The 12,397-nt window shown below is 49.3% G+C and overlaps 1 protein-coding gene across 6 annotated transcripts in view; it reads right to left on the bottom strand.

The window, feature by feature from the left end:
• The window catches only part of KDM5B (lysine demethylase 5B), an 897,967-nt gene that overhangs the window by 452,428 nt on the left and 433,142 nt on the right, over positions 1–12,397 (bottom strand). For all 6 annotated transcript variants that reach the window (XM_085600396.1, XM_085600377.1, XM_085600387.1 and 3 more), the window contains 2 exons: positions 5,681–5,831; positions 5,345–5,459 (listed from right to left, as the gene is read on the bottom strand). In XM_085600396.1, coding sequence (XP_085456522.1) covers positions 5,345–5,459; positions 5,681–5,831 — 266 coding nt within the window. The remainder of the gene's footprint in view (positions 1–5,344; positions 5,460–5,680; positions 5,832–12,397) is intronic.

The following is a 12,397-nucleotide window of genomic DNA, read 5'->3' as shown; positions in this document are numbered from 1 at the left end:
CACTCTGGGGGGAATTATTATTTTAAGGCCTTCCATGAAGGCTTTAATGGCAGGTACTCTGAAGAGTGAAAGATGTTGCCTGTTTTGTAAGTAAGCTGCAATAGCTGCGAGGTGTAGTCGAATGGACGTATAGGCTAGATTGCACCTTTGTAGGTGGAGTAAGTAGCCTATTATGTGTTGAATGGACACGTCCAGTGGATTGATGGTGTTGTTGTGGCAATAAACAACAAAACGTTTCCACTTGGCGGCGTAGCACGCTCTAGTGGTAGGTCTTCTAGCTTCTCTGATGACGTTCATACAGTCAGGGGGAAGATTTAGGTACCCGAATTCTAAGATTTCAGGAGCCAGATCGCAAGGTTGAGCTGCGCTGGGTCCGGGTGCCTGATCTCTCCATGGTTCTGGGTTAAGAGGTGTGGAGAGAGGTGTAGTTTTTGGTGCGGCACTACAGATAGTTCCAGCAGTGTGGTATACCACGGTTGCTTGGCCCACGTTGGAGCTACTAGGATTAGTGTGAGGGAGTGTTGTAGTTTGCGCACCACTAGTGGAATGAGTGGCAGAGGCGGAAAAGCGTACGCAAATTTGCCTGACCAGTTCATCCATATCGCATTCCCTTTGGACAATGGGTGTGGGTATCTGGCGGCGAAGGTTGGGCATTTGGCGTTTTCGTGGGTGGCGAAGAGGTCTATCTGTGGATGCCCCCACATTTGAAAGTATGGGTGAAGAACTTGCGGGTGAAGCTCCCACTCGTGGATCTGTTGTGTCTGTCTGCTGAGCAGATCTGCCACTGTGTTTTGGACTCCTGGGACATGCTGAGCTAGGAGAAAGATTTTCTGGGGTATCGCCCATCTCCATATGCTCTGTGCTAGGTGAGAGAGCTGTGGAGAGTGTGTGCCGCCTTGTTTTGGGATAGAATACATGGCTGTCATGTTGTCTGTCCGGATCAGGACTGCCTTGCCTGAAATTTGAGTTTGAAAAGATTTTAGGGCTAAGAAGATTGCTAGTAACTCCAGATGGTTGATATGGAGTAACTACTTTTGTTGAGGTGTCCACTTGCCCTGTGTGGTGAGATGTAGTAGATGAGCTCCCCAGCCGTAGAGCGATGCGTCCGTTGTCAGTACTATTTGAGGAACCGGGTCCAGGAACGGTCGACCTTTGGAAATGTTTGTGGTGTTCCACCACTGCAGAGAGCGATGGGTGCGACCGTCTACCAACACCAGATCTGTTAATTGACCCTGGGCCTGGTTCCATTGGCGTGCTAAGCACTCTTGGAGAGGACGCATCTGGAGTCTTGCGTGAGGCACTATGAAAATGCAAGAGGCCATCATCCCTATTAGTTGCATAAACACTCGAGCTGGAAGGGAGTGTTGTAGTGCGAATATTGCACGTAGAGCTGGACTGCTTGCAATCCTGGCCGGATTGGGGTAAGCCAGTGCTCTTGAGGTGTCTATGGTGGCACCGAGGTATTGTTTTATGTGGGATGGTTGGAGATGGGACTTCTGGTGGTTTACTGTGAAGCCCAGCTGGTGGAGTAATTGAATGGTGATAGATGTGTTTTGAACACACTGATTGTACGACCCGGCTTTTATCAGCCAGTCGTCCAAGTATGGGAAGACGTGGATGTGTTGTCTTCGTAAATGTGCTGCTACCACTGCTAGGCACTTGGTGAATACCCTTGGCGCTGTTGTGACCCAGAACGGGAGCACCTTGAATTGGAAGTGTTGTCCGTCCACTACAAATCTGAGGTACTTGTAGTGAGCTTTGTGCACTGGAATGTGAAAATGCGTGTCTTTTAGATCTAGGGTGGTCAAGAAGTCGTTTTGGGAGAGGAGCGGAAGTACCTGCTGAAGCGTTACCATATGGAAATGGTCGGAGTGTATGTATGTGTTTAGGGCTCGGAGATCTAGGATGGGACGTAGAGTCTCGTCCCTTTTTGGTATGAGAAAATATAGGGAGTAGACTCCCATGTTTTGTTGGTTGGTAGGAACGGGTTCTAATGCTTGTTTTTGTAGGAGGGAGACTACCTCCTGCTTTAGGAGTATCAAATGTTCTTGTGACATTGGGCGCTGCCTGGGTGGAATGTTTGGGGGGGTAGATATGAGTTCTAGGCAGTAGCCTGATTGAATTATTTGTGTCACCCATTTGTCTGAGGTGATGGTAGCCCAGACGGGAAGGAAATGTTGGAGTCTGCCTCCGACCGGAGTGGAGTGGTCTGGGGGGAATGGGGGGGGAAGCCATTGGGTAGGCGTTGTGGCAGAGCGGGCGTTGTTTGTTTTGCCTCTGCCTTTATTATTGTTACCCCTATAGCCGCCTCTTTGATAACCCCTCGTGAAGGTGGACTGAGTGGGGGATTTGTACGAAGTGGACGCGGTATCTGAAGAGTAGCCTCTAGATGTACAGCGAAAGAAAGAGCGGCGAAAGGAGCGTCTAGGAGGGTGTGACTGTAAGGCTCCCATGGACTTCGCCGTATCTGTATCCTTCTTCATTTTTTCTAGGGCCTCATCTACCTTTGGGCCAAATAGATGTTCCTGGTCAAAGGGATGGTTAAGGATGGAGGCTTGTACCTCCGGTTTAAACCCTGATATTCTCAGCCAAGCATGGCGACGCAGGAGGACGCTTGTATTGATGGCCCTGGAAGCTGTGTCTGCTGCATCTAAGGCACAGCGTATAGAGGTGTTTGTAATGGTTTTACCCTCTTCAATTAGTTCGTTGGCCCTAGCTTTATATTTCTCAGGGAGGTGGTGCATTATGCTCTCTAACTCGTCACAATGTGCCCTGTCATATCTGGCCAATAGCGCTTGAGTATTGGCGATACGCCACATATTGGCTGCTTGTGACGCAGTGCATTTCCCTGATGCATCCAGTAGCTTCGACTCTTTGTCAGGTGGTGGTGCTTCACCTGATGCCTGGGAATTTGCCCTTTTACGTGCAGTGGATACCACTAGAGAGTACAGTGGCGCTGGCCCTCTGATGTAGGAGGGATCTGTGGGGGCAGCTTTGTATTTTTTTCTCGATGCGCGGGTTAATGACCCTGGCTCTAACTGGGTCCTTAAAAACCTCTACCACTCCTTTAAGCATAGGTAATATGGAGGTAGACCTATGTGTGGTGTCGAACGTGTCAAGGAGGAAGTCTTCCTCCACGCGGTCGGTATGTAAATCTACCCCGTGATAGTGTGCTGCCCTTTGCAGTAGGTGGTGGAACCCCAATGAGTCTTCTGGTGGAGATGGCCTGGAGGGGTAAAAGTCATCTTGAGGGACATTGGGGATATCAGGCATATTGTAGTCGTCCCATGGGTCTGGGGATCCTGAAGGAGTGGGGTCCCCTGTGGGTAGGTCCTGTGGGACATCCCCTATCATCATATGGGTCCCCGTGATCATCATCTTGTGGAGAAGGGGTGGGAGAACGATGAGGTTGGGGTGGAGAAGGCGGAGGGGGTGGAGAAGGCGGAGGGGGTGGGGGTGGAGGTGGAGAAGGTGGAGGAGGTGGGGAAGGTATTCTGAATGGGGAGGTAGCAGAGTCCTTCCTCTTTGGAGGCGGAGGTGGAGCAGGCTTCCCCAAATGTCTCTTCTTGGAAGAAAGGGTCAAATGTTCAGTTTTTTGGATCCTTGGTGAGTGTTTTTTGCAAGGGATCCGGTGTAAATAAGTCCGGTGAGGCTGATCTGTCCGTCGGCGCCGAAGGAATCTGTGCCGCTGGCTTTTTAGGCTTTTCAGTGCTGGTTCGTTGTTTGGAACCTGGTTTGGGAACCTCCGGACGCTTGGTGGGCGCCGAGATAGATTTCGGCCTCGAAGTGACGGTGCCGGTGGCCTTGTGTGCTTTGGTCGGCACCGAGGGTGTTGTCGGTGCCAAAGAACTGAGTTTCGACCCAGAGTGCTTCGGTGCGGAGCTCGGTGTTGATATGGAGTTCGGCTTCTTTTTCGGCGCCAAAGCGTGTTTATCGGTACCGAGAGTAGGCTGGCTCGAGCCCGAGCCGCCGGAAGGCTTGCTTGGCTTCTTCACCGAGCCCGAAGGTGGGGTGTTGGAAGCAGTGTCCTTGGTCTTACCTAGGCCCGGAGGCGAAGGTGTGACCGGAGCCTTTTTCGGTGCCGGCAGAGGTGGGGGGGGGGGCCTATGCGCCGGGGTGATGTCCTCCACATCTGAGTCGTCGGCCTCGGAAGCACTGACAAGGCCCTCTTCGGTGTACTGCTCTGGAGCGTCGATGCCTTCTCCGAAGATGTCGTCCGGAATCGTCGTCGAGGAGTGCGCCATAGTTCTTCTGGCTCTTGGGTCCCGAATAGTCTTTTTGGACCAGAAGGACTTACACGCCGGACAGTCTCGAGCCTCGTGTTCAGGGGAGAGGCCTCGTGGAGATCGGTGTGGGGGAATTTGGACCCACAGAGGGCACTTTGTAAATGGAGTCCTTTCCATTAGCCAGGACCGAAGTTTGGAGAGGCCCGAAGGCCACAGTCGACGACTGGAACTGAAGGTCCGTGCCGATGAGAAGGCGCGTCGAGTGGGGGAGATTGCGATCGAAACAATACCGCGGTTTAAGGTGAGGATTGCGCGTCGACCGTCGAACTGGAAGCTGTTCTGAGCCGGAGCGCTAAGATCACATCCGAGCCAGATGGCGGAAAAAAACAATCTGAGGATGGAGCCGAAGCCCATGCGCAATACGATCCAAATGAGGAGTCACCGACCTCGTGACTTCCAAAGACTTTCCAAGAGGAAAAACAAACTGCAAACATCCGGGCCCAACACCAGATGGCGATCTATGCACAAGTGTGTAATCTGCAGCTCATATGCCTCGAACATATAATTTTCAAATGAATCACACTGGGAGCATTGAGGGCTTAGCATTGGCATCACAGTGAGTTGTGCAGACTCCTCATAGGGTGGACAGAAAATGATTTGTGTAGATGTTTTTCCGAACTATACATGGCACAATAAGGTCTCATTATACGGATCTACAAAATGTTCCATGCTGCACAAGTCTTTTAGCAAACAAGGTGGCGTTTACCTTCCATTGGTGTCAACCGCACATGTGGTATCGGAACAGTTAAGCTTGAATTGATTTTGGGTTTACTCTATAAAACTGCAACAACAATATGGGGCGATTCTGGTAACACCTATGTGCACATAAAAAAAGCCAAGGACAACAGGCAAGGCTTATGTTAACGGTGTTTTAAATTAATTTGTTGTCATGGTAACCAGGTTTTGTATTTTATAACCACTACTGGAGGACTTATTTGCATGATAGATTGTGAGGCCTTGTGGTCTTGAAAGTTAAGAGCATTGAGGGAAAGAACCTCTTAAAAGTAAAAACAATGAGTCAATAGTCAACCCCAATTTCCAAATTAAAATGAGAGTACCTTAAGCAATGGTGTCTGACTGATGACACATGGGAGGGCATAAAGCTGTTTCACGAAACTCCGCAGCTCATTCAGAGTTAAAAGGCTTTGAGATTTACCACCACCTGATCGATACCTAAAAAGAACAAGGAAAAACTTAGCAAGAACATCGGCAGGCCAATCACAAACTGGGAGCTTGTAAAAGTCTGCACTGGTCAAACGATTATTAAACCATCAAGGGAAAAAGCAAAAACAATCACATTTTGTTTTAAACTATGAAATTAGCTGCTGCGTAACAGTCAGACAATTCAACAATTTCACCATTAGGCTGGGAAACAAAGTGAAAAAGAATGTTACCTGGTCTGCCTTTTGCCTTTTAGAAGCAGTTGCGCCACTGATGCACATTTGTCTGCATCCTGGGTAACTAAACGCAGGCGGCGTAAAAGGTCGTTGTCAGGAAAATGCTTTATTTCCGATTCTTCTATTAAGTCCTTGAAAGCAGAAAGATCTAGTTGGAGAAAAAAAACAATTATGTCATTTCTAAATGTGTGTTTAGTACACTGAGTTAAGGCAGCTAATAATCACTTTACTTCTTACTCTCAGAGGAAGATTTGCAGTTCCATGTCAGTCAGTGTTTACAAGGAAGGACCCTTTGGCCAAATAAATAAATAATTAAATAAATGAAAAGGATACTTCCCATGTCGGAGTACTTTTGAAGTTTAAAGAATTCTCTAGATTCACATGCTGTGCATTATTTCATCTAGTGGTCAGGTCTGAAATTGTATTTTAGTCTTATTTCTCTCTCTCTCTTTTTTTTTTTTTTGCATAGGCATCATCCACCCTTTGGTGTCATTTCCATCCTTCTATGACATCAGACGTATGCCCCGGAAACCCTTCAAAGGTTGCCATCCTCAGATTTTTTTCTAGCGACTACTTTGAGTTTTTGGTTTCCCTTTTGTTGTGTTCTTTTTTTTATGCCTCTTCTTTGCAAATTCACCTCCTTCTGGGGAGGCATGTAAATGGTATGTGAATCCATAAAATTCTTAAAAATAAAAAACTACCCCTACTGTTAAGATGCCTTTTTGTTTTGCAGCAAGAATATTTTTTGGATTCACATGTGAAAAATGCCTCTTTTTTAAGGGTCACCTCTGAGTTAACTGATGCTGCTAGTTTTTCGACTGAACTCAAAGCCAGTGCCCGGACCCTAAACTGTATTTCGAATAGACTGTATCAAATTGGAAAGGGCTAACTTACCTGTAAGTCCCTAGTAAATGTTACCTAGGTACCCAGGACATGTAGGTTACAAGGGTGGGTACCTAAGGGCTTGCAACACTGGTTGGGCCACCTTGGCCACCTCCCAAGTAAAACAGATCCCCAAGTAAAACAGGTCCCACACTGCAGACTGGTAGAGCAATTGTGTACCTGTTAGCCCAACTTTGCCACTGAAAGCAAAGGCAAAGTCACAACTTCCCCTGTACATCTGTGTAAGTCACCCCTCTGGCCGGCCTGCCAAGTCCTAAAGAGAGGGTGCAACATATGACACAGGCAGGACATTTACTACACACAAACTGTGAGAAAGTGGCTCTGTATATACTGTTCCCTAATAGGTACAGGGTGTACAGAGTCCACAGTCCCCCAGAGGCTGATAGAGGTCAAAGTTAGGTATGACCTTACTCTCAAAAGTGGTAGCTTGGTCGAGCAGTAAGGCAGTACCAGAGGACAGTGTAAAGCATTTATTGTACACACTCAGTCAGCAAATGGTTTCACACACTCAATAACTGAACTCTAGGCCAATGGTTTATATATATAAAATATATGCTTGTTTTATTTTTAGAACCACAAAGGGGGTAAAAATATACTTTCTCAGAATCGGAGGTTGCATATAAATACTTTTGTCTTAAGCAATAAATTTGTGTAAACAGTCACAGTTGGTTGCAATAAACAATCCTATTTCCTAAACATAACAATGCATTGAGCTCAATGGTAAATTCAGGTTATTTGTAATAAATTACTTTTCAGATTACTTTTGGAATTCCAGGTCTGGCTCCTAGAACCAGCCTTGGGTCAGTATTCAGAATCAAGTGATGAAAGTCGACTTAATAACTGTAATGATTTTTAAATAATATTTAGCTATTTCAAAAGTTAGCACTTAGAAAATATTTCAAAGAAAACATTCAATGGATCTCTATGGCAAGAAATTCAAATTGCAGGTAGAGTACTTTATCGTTACTTTAGTAATCCAGGACTGGGTGCCTAGACCCAGGACTGGGGTCCTTATCAAAAGCAGGTAAGTAATTTCGTTTGCAGAAATGGTACGATTATAAAAGAATATTTCAAATTTGCAAAAATAGACACTTAGAAGAAATTTCACAGAAAAGCAGACAATGGTTTCCTATGGGAGAAAAATGAGTTAGAGGTAAGTATAGTTGTGAACACTTTTCAGGGTCAGGGCTGGGCACCAAGATCCAGCACTGGGAGCTCACCTAGGAGCAGGTGAGTAAATTCGTTTTTGTCACTTGGCTGATTTTTGGTGAATTTTTGCAGTTTTGAAAAGTTCACACTTAGAAGATTTTTGAAGAAAAAGCTAGTCAATGTTACCCTATGAGGAAAATGAAGTTAGCGGTTTAAGGGTAAGTACTCGACTGGCAGAGTTGAAATTCCGGGCATGGACTCAGGGTTCCCCCAGTGTCAGGTAGGTACAGTTGGTTCACCCTCAGCGGTTTCAGGACGGCCGGGTGCAGAGAGAGTTAGGCCCAATGTTATCCTATGAGGGATAGGGGGGCCTTGGTTAGTGGCTGCTGTCTGGCAAGCCACGCGGCTGTGGGAGCTGGGCTCCTGGTCACTTACTCAGGGCAAGTGAGGAAGTAGGTTAGTGTAGAGAGGGCACTGCCAGGGCCACTCGGGCGGCTGGGTGCAGGGTGCTTTTGAGCCTTCGGGCGCTCAATGGAAATCAATGGGAATGTTCCGGTTTGGAAAAAGGCTGCAGGCTCGGGGACGAGGATGTTTCAGGTGCCACCACCACTTCGAGAGGTAAGTTGGGTAGTTGTAGGTTAGGTGGGTACCCCGGGATTGGGCACAGGGGGCCGTAGGGCGCCGGGTGCAGGGGTGCCTTTTGACGTCGGGAATCTTACCCTCTGGTTGATCGCGGTTGGGGTGGCACTTGGTTCTGAGGCTGCAGGCTTCGTCCGGGATGTCGAGGGGGGTCCTTGGGTGCCGGACTCGGGGTCACAGTCGCCGTGAGGTCGTCCTCAGGGTCTTTGTCCACTCCGGCACTGGCCAGGCTTGGCTGGTGCAGAGTGTGTTGGGTCCGCGGTTCCGGGCTGCTGCCAGGGGTTAAAAATAGGTTTCTTGAGTAGAGCCTCTACTCATGGGAGTCCCAGGGGCTTAGAGCCAAAAGGTAGCCAGGTCCTCCGGGGTTGGTGAGGTTGCTGGCCACGAGAGATGCCGCGCTGGTGCAGGTTCGAGAGTCGACAGGCCGGTAGGGCTGGGGCCTAAGCAGTTGGTGTCTTCTTCTCTTTTTAGCAGCTGCAGGGCAGGTCTTTGTTCTTCTTGCTCTTCTTGTAATTTTCTATCTGGAATCTAAGGAAGGAAGGTTCAGGGTGCCCCTAAATACTAGATTTAGGGGCGTTACAGGTAGGTGAAGGCCAGGGACCAATGGGTCCCTGTCCTGGGGTGGGTACACCCCCTATCCTGCCTCTCTCCTGTGGGAGGGGGGCAGTAGCCTAATCCTGATAGGGTAGGGCCTCCCATCTTCAAGATGGCGAGAGCCCGGAGATGTGCTTCACCTCGCCTCCCCCACCTGAGGGGTGGGGTGGGCAGGCTGGCACATCCCCTGTCCTTGTATGGGGTTTCCGGCCAGAGTGGGGGGTTGCAGTGGCCTGGGGAAACTCCAAATGGCGGTATGCCTTTGAAGCTTCCCTTTGCTCATCCTGGGGGAGGAGATTTCTCACCTCACCCAGGATGTGCATTGTTGCAGGCCCGGGAGAGCAGGGGCTCTCCCACCCAGGGGTCCAGCAACGTGTCTGCTGTGTGGCAGCCTGGGCAGCCTCAGAGCAGACGTGGATTGTAAGTTAGCTGTAAGGGGGCATCTCTAAGATGCCCTCTGGGGTGCTTAGTACATTAAATCCTACACTGGCATCAGTGTGGGTTCAATGTGCTGAGAAGTTTGATACCAAACTTCCCAGGCTTCAGTGTTGCCAATATGGTGCTGTGGAGCTCGTGTTTGACGAGCTCTCAGCACCATGTACTTGTAAAAGGCAGCACTGTACTTACAGTGCCCAGGAATGGACCTGGGTACTGTAGGGGCACAGGGCTCCTGCTCCTGTGCCCACACCATAGGCATAAGGCACCCAGCCAGAGGGGTGGCTGACATATGCCTTGGCAGTGTAGGTGATGGGCATGGCACACAGAGATGTGTGCCATGTCGACTCTTTGTTTTGTCCTGCACCCAGACACTCAGCCTGCAAAGGCAGTGTGTGTGTGTAAGGGTACAGGGCCTCTAAGGGTGGCACAATGAGTGCTGCAGCCCTTAGAGGCCTTCCCTGGTCACAAGGCCCTGGGTACCTAGGGTACCATTTACCAGGGGCTGACAAATGGCCAGGGTTTGCCAATTGGGAGTTTGTGTGTTTTAAGGAAGGAACATAGGCCCTGGGCACCTGATTGGCAGGAGCCCAGGGCACAACAAGGAAAAGTGCATCAGCTATTAGGCAAAAAAAAAAGGGGGGGGGTTACTGCAACAGAAACCCACTTTCTCACACAAGCCCCCCCCCAGCCCAAAGGCCAGGAGACTTCTGCCAAAGCTGGGAGAGTCTACCTAGTCTTTCAGGCGAGGAAGAGTTGGGGAAGTGGTTTGAAAGTTGCAGGGCCTACTCTGCCTTACATCCTTCTGCCTAGGTCAGTCCCTTTGGGGAGCTGGCCTGTCTTATTAGTTTCAGGACCTAACTCCCAAGGCTCCTCTCCTTGTCTTTTACTGTCCTGGTCCCATCTTTCTATTTTGGGTTTAGAGGTGTATACCTCGGTAGTTTCTAACTTAGCGAGGGCTAGGCCCAGCTTACCCACAGAGGCTACCCACAGCTTGAGCAACCCCACCATGACCAATAATGTCAGGGGGCCTGACTTGCTATTTGGCAGGGGGTTAGGCCACCATGCCAAGGATAGGGCTGCCATGAAGGCTAACACCCAGCAGAGGCTGCTGACAGCTGTCAGTGCCCAGAACCACACCTTTAGCTCCTGACTGGCAAGTGAGGGGGCTATTTTATAGTTCTCTTTGGGTCCTAGCTGTTGGTCTGTTTGACGATAGGGGGTCCCTACTCTTGGTAGGGAACACCCCTCCTCTACCCTTTGTTCTGCCACCTGAGGAGCCACTAATTCAGGCTGGACAGTTGCCTGACTAGTCAGGTCTTGCTGTTGGCTACGGGGGGCTTTACCAGTGCCATTGTGGGAGTTTTCCCTTACTGGGATAGAATCTCCCTGGCTCTCTGGAACTGTGGCTAACAGTTGCCCACCTTTCCTACCCTGTTTCTTCTCACTCTTTTGGGACTCAGCTGCACTGACTGCAGGTTGAGCCCCCACAGGTTCTTTGGGCGAGGCCTGGCATTGGGCCAGCACCTCTCTTTGGCTCAGTTCCACATCTAAGTGATCATTCCCCAAGAGACAATCAAGGGGGAGGTTTTTACTGACTATCACTTTTCTCCATCTAAGGGACCCAGCTGTGGCTAGGGGCACTATAGCCACAGGCCTAACAGTGACTCCCCCTGGGACAGTTCTTACCCTTCTTGTTTCCCCTGGGACATATTGGTGTGGGAATACCAACCTGTCATGTACCACAGTGTGACTGGTACAGGTATCTCTCAGGGCAGTGGCTGGGATTCCATTCACCAGTAGGTGGTGGAAGTGTCTACTTCCTTCTGGGATCACCAGCTTGCTTCTTGGGCCCATTCCCCAGTTGAAAGCTAGGAGGACTTCCTCATCTGAGGACCCTCCCTCCCAAGCTACACTGGCAACCCCTGGGGCTACACTAGTCACCCCTGAAGCTGTACTAGGAACCTTATTTTTTAGGACAGCTAGAGTCCTGGGTGTGGTGTCCAGCCTTCTGACAGTTGAAACACCATATTCTGTTGGGATCCCAATTCGTACCTTGGTACCCTGGTTTAGTTTGTGAGGTGTCTTTGGGCCCACCCTCCTGGTCAGGTTTTTGGGGGGCTACCTGGGACTCCTTTCTTTTATCCACAAGGGGTTCACTCTCTTTCTTCTGGGGAGGCTTTGGGACCCCTTGGTTCTGGTCCCTCCCAGTGGACGTCCTAGTCACCCTAGTCTTGACCCAGTGGTCTGCCCTTTTTCCCAATTCTTGGGGGGATTTTAGACCTAGGTCTACCAAATGCTGATGCAACTTTTCATTTGTGCAGTTACTCAAAATATGTTCCTTCATGAATAAATTGTACAATCCAGTAAAATCCTGCACACCATGTCCAGCTAACCAACCATCCAGTGTCTTCACTGAGAAATCTACAAAATCAATCCAGGACTGGGTCTGGGTTTTGTGAGCCCCCCTGAATCTAATTCTATACTCCTCAGTGGTGAATCCAAATCCCTCAATCAGAGCTTCCTTCATGAGGTCATAGGATCCTGCTTCTGGCCCAGAGAGGGTCAGAAGCCTGTCTTTGCAGTTACCAGAGAACAGTTCCCATAGGAGTGCCCCCAGAGAGGTTTCTTTACTTTTCTGATATCACAAGCCCTCTCAAAGGCTGTGAACCATTTGGTGATATCATCACCTTCCTCAAATTTAGGGACAATCCCTTTGGGGATTTTAAGGTCAGAAGTTTCCTCCCTATCCTTGTTTTTATTATTGCTGCCACCATTGATGGGTGCTAAACCCATCTCTCTCCTTTCCTTTTCTAGGGCCAGGAGTCTGGACTCTAGATCTATTCTTTTGGCCAGCCTCACAAGGCTGTCCTCTTCACTGGGGGGTCCCCCAGTGTTGTCCCTGGGACCAGAGCCACCTGTGTGGTCTCTAGGTGCCCAGATGCTAATTCTTGTGTTGGAGGGTATGGGTGCCATCTCCTCCCTAAGGAATAG

Source organism: Triturus cristatus, chromosome 1_2 (genome assembly GCF_964204655.1).
Source record: "Triturus cristatus chromosome 1_2, aTriCri1.1, whole genome shotgun sequence".
Classification (NCBI taxonomy): domain Eukaryota; kingdom Metazoa; phylum Chordata; class Amphibia; order Caudata; family Salamandridae; genus Triturus; species Triturus cristatus.
This window is presented reverse-complemented; position numbering and strand designations above follow the sequence as displayed.